This window comes from Sinocyclocheilus anshuiensis, unplaced genomic scaffold, assembly GCF_001515605.1.
Source record: "Sinocyclocheilus anshuiensis isolate Anshui unplaced genomic scaffold, SAMN03320099.WGS_v1.1 scaffold676, whole genome shotgun sequence".
Classification (NCBI taxonomy): domain Eukaryota; kingdom Metazoa; phylum Chordata; class Actinopteri; order Cypriniformes; family Cyprinidae; genus Sinocyclocheilus; species Sinocyclocheilus anshuiensis.
This window is the reverse complement of record NW_015558579.1, coordinates 1,411,263-1,419,470: the sequence shown is the minus strand read 5'-3', so window position 1 is coordinate 1,419,470 and position 8,208 is coordinate 1,411,263. Positions and strand designations below refer to the sequence as shown.

General features: G+C 38.0%; 1 protein-coding gene across 3 annotated transcripts in view; it reads left to right on the top strand.

Annotated features, from left to right (window-relative positions):
• Nucleotides 1-8,208, top strand: part of LOC107679814 (dystrobrevin beta-like) — a 48,945-nt gene that overhangs the window by 1,871 nt on the left and 38,866 nt on the right. For all 3 annotated transcript variants that reach the window (XM_016475497.1, XM_016475496.1, XM_016475498.1), the window contains exons 2-5: nt 3,382-3,434; nt 3,831-3,898; nt 7,035-7,115; nt 7,273-7,486. In XM_016475497.1, the coding sequence (XP_016330983.1) occupies nt 3,832-3,898; nt 7,035-7,115; nt 7,273-7,486 (362 nt within the window). In that variant the 5' untranslated portion in view covers nt 3,382-3,434; nt 3,831. The remainder of the gene's footprint in view (nt 1-3,381; nt 3,435-3,830; nt 3,899-7,034; nt 7,116-7,272; nt 7,487-8,208) is intronic.

Below are 8,208 nucleotides of genomic sequence, written 5' to 3'. Positions count from 1 at the left end.
ACGACCGCACAGAGTAGCATTATAACAGAACTTTCAAATGTATCTAGTATGATAAAACAGCGCTGCTTTTTTTTCCGCACATACACACGACCGGAAGGAGCGGAAGCGGTCGACTGTGGCATAATAAAAGCTCCGCTGCTTTCGAGTCGTGTGTCACGCTCGTTCAGCGGCCTTGTTTCGCTTCGACGGCTTTCAGCCTCACCCTGCTTCATTCTACTACATTAATAAATCATTAGCTCATCCATGAACATGATTTCTGCCCGAGTTCTGTCGGATTGCATCGGCTGTGGGGATGAAGACGACAACTCCCATGATTCCACACTCAGTCACAGCGTCATCAAACTACGCCTTTGTTTCTTTGTTTATTTTGAATACGCGCCCTCTAGTGGTGAAAATTACATATTGTGCCTTTAACCCATTAAATGTGGGCCTAGTTTTGTTTGCATAAGTGAATGTATATAGGTTGGTTCAGTAATGTGAAATAGGCCTAATATTTTTGACTATAATAAAACCAGTGAATTTAGATGTGCAACAGTTGGGTTCTGGAAGTAAAACTCATTACTCATTTTCTCAATAGGGAAATTTATATTTAATGATAACTTGCAAATCTTTGTGAATGCCGACATTGTTAATCAATGGCATATGCATTTGTTGAAGCCATCTGTACATTTTATTTTAGCTTATTTTTAAAATAAATGTTTAGCAGCAGAAATCATGGTGGAACAACTACATTACCCAAGATGCTGGATGAAAATTACACCAATTGCCAAAAGGTCTCTGCAGGGAACACCCTCTCCCATGAAACACAGTATTTTAGTGATTGTAAAATACTTAAAGAGATAGCTCACCCAAAAATGACTATTCTGTCATTAATTACTCACCCTCATGTCGTTCCAAACCTGTAAGACTTTCGCTCATCTTCAGAACACAAATTAAGATATTTTTGATGCATTCCGAGAGATCTCTGACCCTCCCATAGACAGGAGATTGTTACAAAAGTATTGTCACAAAAATATTCTCGTAGCTTCGTAAAATTATGGTTAAACCACTGATGTCACATGGATTATTTTAACGAGGTCCTGCTACGTTTCTGAGCCTTGATCGTGTTAGGATCCTTGCTGTCTATGGGAGGGTCAGAGAGCTCTCGGAATTCATCAAAAATATCTTAATTTGTGTTCTGAAGATGAACGAAGGTCTTGAAGGTTTGGAACGACGTGAGGGTGAGTAATTAATGACAGAATTTTCATTTTTGGGTGAACTATCTATCCCTTTAAATATTTTATGTGTGCCTTGCAATACTTTAAAATATATCGTTTTTATGGACATAATCATCAACTTTAAACACATTCATTTTATATTTCACCATTGTTTTCAATTTGATTGTCTTTCGCAATGCTTCATGGGATTGTTGTTCTTTTCTTCACTAACAAGTGCTTGAATGTTTGGAACGACGTGAGGGTGAGTAATTAATGACAGAATTTTCATTTTTGGGTGAACTATCTATCCCTTTAAATATTTTATGTGTGCCTTGCAATACTTTAAAATATATCGTTTTTATGGACATAATCATCAACTTTAAACACATTCATTTTATATTTCACCATTGTTTTCAATTTGATTGTCTTTCGCAATGCTTCATGGGATTGTTGTTCTTTTCTTCACTAACACCGCTAAGTACACACCTACACAGTCTTAAATACTTTTTTGCTTCAAGTAAAAGTTTGTATGTTATGATTCACCTTGTAGCTAGTTGGCTTGGTTCATGGCTTATTATGCTTAAATGAAGACTTTTTTAAAATCCCTATGATAAATATGTATAGAAAAAAAAACATCTAAAAAAGTGGTCAGGCACTATTGCACTCTTTTCCGAATTCAGCTGCTGTTTTGAGTCTGTCACTGAATCAGTGACTTGATTTCAGTAATGCTCTGCAATTTTAGAAAAATAGATGTGAGTTTTGTCATTTCTGTCTCTCTTTCTACAAATCTCTTTCTAGATTAGATAGGCCTCTGTTCACTACTTAGATCATGAACAGCTTGTTTATTAACAAATTGTTGAGTGAATGATTAAAGAGGTAGTTCACTCAAATATTTGCTGAAAGTTTACTCACCCTCTGGCCATGCAAAGATGTAGATGAGTTTGTTTCTTTATTTGAACATTCGTAAAAATGTATCATTACATGCACTTCAGTGGATTCTCTGCGGTGAATGGGTGAGAGTTTAAACAGCTGATAAAAACATCACAATAATCCACAAGTAATTCACACAAAGTCGTCTCACCTGAATCAGTAGAGAAATATGCACAGATCAAGTACTGTTTCCAAGTGCAAACTGTTCTAAACAAATAGGCCAGTGGATTTTGATGTGAGACAACAACAGGGGATGGACTTTTTCACTAGGAAGCATAATTATGGATTATGCGATGGTTTATGATGGATTTGTTTCTTACAAACACGCAGCTTTTCACTTCACAAGATGTTAATTGATGGACTGGAGTCGTGTGGATTACTTGTGGATTATTGTGGTGTTTTTATCAGCTGTTTGGACTCTCATTCTGACGGCACCCATTCACCGCAGAGGATCCATTGGTGAGCAAGTGATGTAATGCTAAATTTCTCCACATCTGTTCTGATGAGGAAACAAACTCATGTACATCTTGGATGGCCTGAGGGTGGGTGCATTTTCATTTTTGGGTGAGCCTTTCCTTTAATGAATCCCTCACACAATTTACTGCCTAACAGTCTACTGGCATAACAATGTAACCTGCAGAAAGGGTTACTGAATCAGTGAATGAATCAGAACAGATCATCTGAATCAAAGGATTCAAGTCATTGGGATTTCTAAAAATCCTTTTCTACTAATGGAAGCAGCATGTAAATATGAGTTGACGGCTGATGTAACATTTTATGGTGCAGATGTAAGAACTACAATTACACAACAGTAATAATAACTCCACACATTACTATAATATCCAGTATTATGTATATATTTTTAAACTCATTACATTCAGAATTCTTTGTCTTCATGTGACTCCTTAGCGGCTCGTTTCTCATCTTTCTTGCCTCTGCACATTACTTTTACTCACAGCAACATGCATGTATCGCCTTTTTCCACAGTCATTATACTCACTGCCTCTATGATGTGTCCTCTTCTTGTCACTATTAAGTGGCTCCTTAGCGGCTCTTGTTTCATTAGCTCACAGGATGCAGTCTCTGCAGACACTATTGTCATACATAATCAGCACTAGCACAGAGCAAGAGAGCTCAAATACCCTTTTTGTGAACGGGGGATTTATTCCAGGGTTTATTTTTGTATGTGTGTGGGTTGGATTGGGGGAGGGGCATTTCTCCAGATGTCAACATCAAAATGTTTTTCCTTACATAGGAGCTTCCTGGTTCCTTTGCATCACCTTATCTGAGTCCCAGCCAACCTGACAGGTCAGTAATAGAGTCTTAAGGAGTTTCCTGTGGACTGACGATATGCACTATGAGTTTGCAAAAGATCATACAGGAGAGTTTTGAAAGTCTTTTGATTAAAGGAATGTGGAATAATATACACAGAGATAGATAAATAGATTCCTAAAAAAAGCACCATTCATTATTTTATTTAATTGGTCATTATATTATTGTAAAAGAAAATGGCTGTCAAAAATAAATTAAAATAGTTGTATTGTAATTGTTTTGTATTTGTATAGCTGTTTCAATTTCTTTACAATTTCTTTACAAGCATATTCAAATGCTATTTTGTGATTTTTGCTGTTATTGTGAGTTGTGTCTTCATAATGAGGCCGTGGTTAAGCTGTGGTATTAAATGGACCTTTTTGTGTTGTGTAGAATGATTGAAGAGGGAAGTAAAAGCAGCAAGTCCATGGTGGAGAAGAGACAGCTCTTCATGGAAATGAGTGAGTTGCTTTCAGAGTTAACAACACTTTCTGCACAATGCACCACACACATACACAGAGGCCTTGTCGAGATCTATTCGCCTTTCACTGTCACAGGGCAATAGACTGGCACATACTAGTGTCTCTGGATGGAAGGCAAAACTGATTTTGAGAAAACAGTTGAACCAGGTTGATGATGGTCCAAGTAAAACTGCAGTATAAAATGTCACAGTTGCTTTGTATGTTAAAAGTATATTTGTACATGTCATAGATTACACATTTTTGAAAGCATAGGTCACTTGAAAATACTCAGCCTCATGACGTTCTGTATGACAATTTTTTTTTTTTCCGTTTTTTTCTTCTGTGGGACACAAAAGGTGGACAAATCACGTGGGCTGCTTTTATGAAATTTTGAAGGTCACATTTACAGATTCTCTACAAACTTTTCGTAGGTGAAATCTGTGCAACCAGGAGTTTCGCACGTGGGTGAAAATTGTCCATGCAGATTTTGCATGTGTTCAAGTTGGGAACGTGCATTGACCAACAGAAAGCTGCTTGATTTGAAAGTGACGTCTGTGTCCAAACTGTATGCTAATTGTCAATCATCTTTGATGATAGTGGTCCTGACAGGACGGTGCTTTATATATTGCTACTCTATATTGACAATAGACAATGGATCTTTATTTGCTCATGAAATTTTACTAATGAGACTAGACTGTGCCTTTATGGTGGGGGATTTTTTGTCATTTTGCAGCTCGACAGCAGGGATCCCTTTTATGAATAAAAGTTATTTATTGGAATGTATGGTTCTGTCAAAGAACCTTTAATATCCGTGTAAACTTTTCATTGCACGAAAGGTTCTTTATAGTACAAAAAGGTTCTTTAGATTATTAAGGGTGTATTCACACCAGGACAATCCCCTAGTTCACTTGCTTTGGTCCGGACCAAATACAATGTTTTTTTTTTTTTGTTTGGTGCGGTTCGCTTTCGCACTGCCCTTTTTGCAAGTGAACCAGAAACTGTAAACAAAACCACACATGTGCTTAAGGTCATCCATTCATTGGTTTATCCATTCAACCGTACCAGAGTTCGTTTGGAAGCGGACCGAGACCACCTCTTCAGCTGGGTCTCGGTACGGTTGTTTGGTCCGCACCCGAGTGCGATTGCTATATTCTCACCTGCCCAAAAAATCCGCACCAAGGAGGGGAACGAACTTGAGTTCGATTCAATCGAACCAAACAAGACAGGTGTGAATGCACCCTAAAATGTTGTTTACACTAAGAAAAAATTGTTATTTTAGGGTGTGTTCACACTTGTAGTTCGGTTCGTTTGGTTAATTTGGTCCGGACCGAAAAGGAAGATGATACATTTGGACCTGATCCGCTTAGCGTTCACATTGGCATTTTTGACAGCGAACCTAAAGACACCAAACCTGAAGGCATAGTGATACGTTCACAACCTGATTGGTCGGCTTGAATGACGTATACAGTATATCGTGACGGAACTCACCGAACACCCCAAACAAAAGGTGCGTTAGACTTAAAGTGGCGCTGCGGGTGTATGATATCAAAGCACCCATTCACCGATCGGTCTGCACAGTGCCGCTTTAAGTCGAACACACCTAATGCCGTCTGCTGGACTAAGTGCGCTCATTCTTGAGTGTACATATAATTTTATTTTCACCACCTGCAAACTCAAAAGGAGCTCATAAAAGGCACTTTACCTCATCATTGCTCCACGTTTGCCCTCTGCTCATTTTGTTTTGGTTACACCTCGTCATCAAATCATGTCGTCATTTAGCAGATGCTTTTATCCAAAGCAACTTACAAATGAGGATAATACAAGCAATCACAACCAACAAAAGAGCAATAATATGTAAATGCTGTGACAAGTCTCTGTAATAGTTGTGTATGAGTCCCTCAGTAGTCCTCAGTGTGAAAAGAAATGGATCTCAAAATCATACAGTCATTGTTGGAAAGGGTTCAATCCACGTTTGCCCTCTGCTCATTTTGTTTTGGTTACACCTCGTCATCAAATCATGTCGCATAGCGTTGCATCTTGTCATTACTTCCTGTTTTTGGTTCGTTTAGAAGTATTTGGTCCGTGTTGCGTTCATATATCATTCGAACTGCACCAGAGTTTGTTTGGAAGCAGACCGAGACCCATCTTTTCAGTTTTCAGCGGTCTCGGTCCGCTTGTTTGGTGCGCACCAGGGTTCGGATGGCAGCGTTGACACTTACTCAAACGAACCGCACTAACAGAGCAATTGCACCAGGGTTCGTTTTAATCGAACCAAACATGACAAGTGTGAACGCACCCTTAATAACTGTTAACTGAAAGGTTCTTCAGAGCACCCAAAATTATTCTTTTATCTTATGGCACTGCTGCAAAAAAAACCCTTTTGTAACCTTCATTTTTATGAGTGTATTCACTTTCTTTATGTGGACAAGAGCAGCCAGTACATTTTTCAACATTTCTGTGTTCCTTTTAAATAAGAAAGTCATACAGGTTTGAAACAACATGACGGTGGGTAAATAATAGGGGCGGGATAAAAACAATCGATTCTCTGATTCATCTTGATTCTGGATTTAGGATATGCACTGTGAGAAACACGCTCTTTGCTTGAAATTGTGCGGTTTCACTGGTATTTCAGTTTTTCTGTTCCAAATGCTCTGCGAAGGCATACTTTTTGCAGTTTGGAATGCAATGTAAATGTGATACATGAAACTCACTGCACTAGCATCTCAAAAATGCTTTTATGATGCAAAATTAATGTAAACACAATCAGTTATGTCTTAAGGACAGGACAAAACATCTGATATGTTAAAATAAATCTGTGCATTAGTGTGAATGCAAACTATTAAACCTGCCACTGTTATGTCTTTAGTAATATATGGTTTATATTTCCTTGAATGTTTTGAAGGTATATTTAGTTAATTACAATTCTTACCATACAATGATTTTATTTATTATCAATCTGTAGTTATTTTAAAAAGTACTAAGTAATTTAATAAAAGTGCACTCAAGAATCAGATGCCTAAATATTCCCAACCCTAGTAAATAATGGCAAAATTAGAATTTTGGGGCAAACTATAAAATGGTTTAAGGGACTTTGCAATGTGAAAGTAACAAAACTGATGCATGTCATTTTCACCAGGGGCACAAAACTTTGATGTTATTCGCCTCTCAACGTATAGGACGGCATGTAAGCTACGATTTGTTCAGAAACGATGCAACCGTAAGTCCTGTCTCCATTTATTTTAAAATACCATTTTGTGTCGTACAAAGCCACTTTGGTTGTATATCATGTAAATTTGTACTTGTATATGAAAAACAACTAAACATATCCATTCCGTATTTTTAATGATCTCACTGGTGTGCTTTTCCTGTCGTAGTTCATCTAGTGGACGTGTGGAATATGATCGAAGCTTTCCGTGACAATGGGTTGAGCACGTTAGACCACAACGCGGAGATTAATGTGTCACGTCTGGAGACCATTTTGTCCTCCATCTTCTACCAGCTCAACAAGCGGCTGCCCACCACCCACCAGATAAACGTGGACCAGTCCATCGGCTTGCTGCTAAACTTCATCGTGGCCACTTATGACAGGTGTGTTGTCAGTGAGGGAGATTTGTTTTTCTCTCAGGGGGTCCCTTGTGGCAGTATGTCCCTGCAAACCTGATGGACTGTGAGTCATATGCATCGTGACAAGAGTGAGTGTTTGGAAGGCATAGGCTCTGTTCCAGAACATAGTGAGCTGCCTACGGAGGCAGCATTTCAAGACACCGAAAATACACTAATAAGGTTGAGGCTATAAGGTAGGCAACCTAATTACATTGCAAAATTCTAAAAGTGCAGTCACATTTACCGATTCGCAAGCAAAATCCAGTCAGTTCAATAGATATCCACTCGGATCTGGAATTTCAATTGAGGATTTTGCAACGGGTTGACGTTGGTCACATGAATTCAGCGCTCTGATCCGCAGAGAAAGCTGCTTGGTTTGAAAGTGTCTTCTGTGTGAGCTGTGCCTCATACATAGCTACACTATTGACTAATAGACAATGCATGTACGATTTCACCAAAATTTTGGTAGTGTGCATTGTGATGATCTAACTGAAAAAAAAAGAAAAAAAGAAGAAAAGATAAAGAAAAAGATAAAAAATAGTTTAAAATGATCAAAACTGAGAATTTTCCCTCAAATTTTCTTCTTGCATCAGTATTGCTGCCTATGTAGAGCGTACTAGATTGGTCACGTATAAGATGACTGATATATATATATATATATATATATATATATATATATATTTACATTTAGTCATTTAGCAGATGCT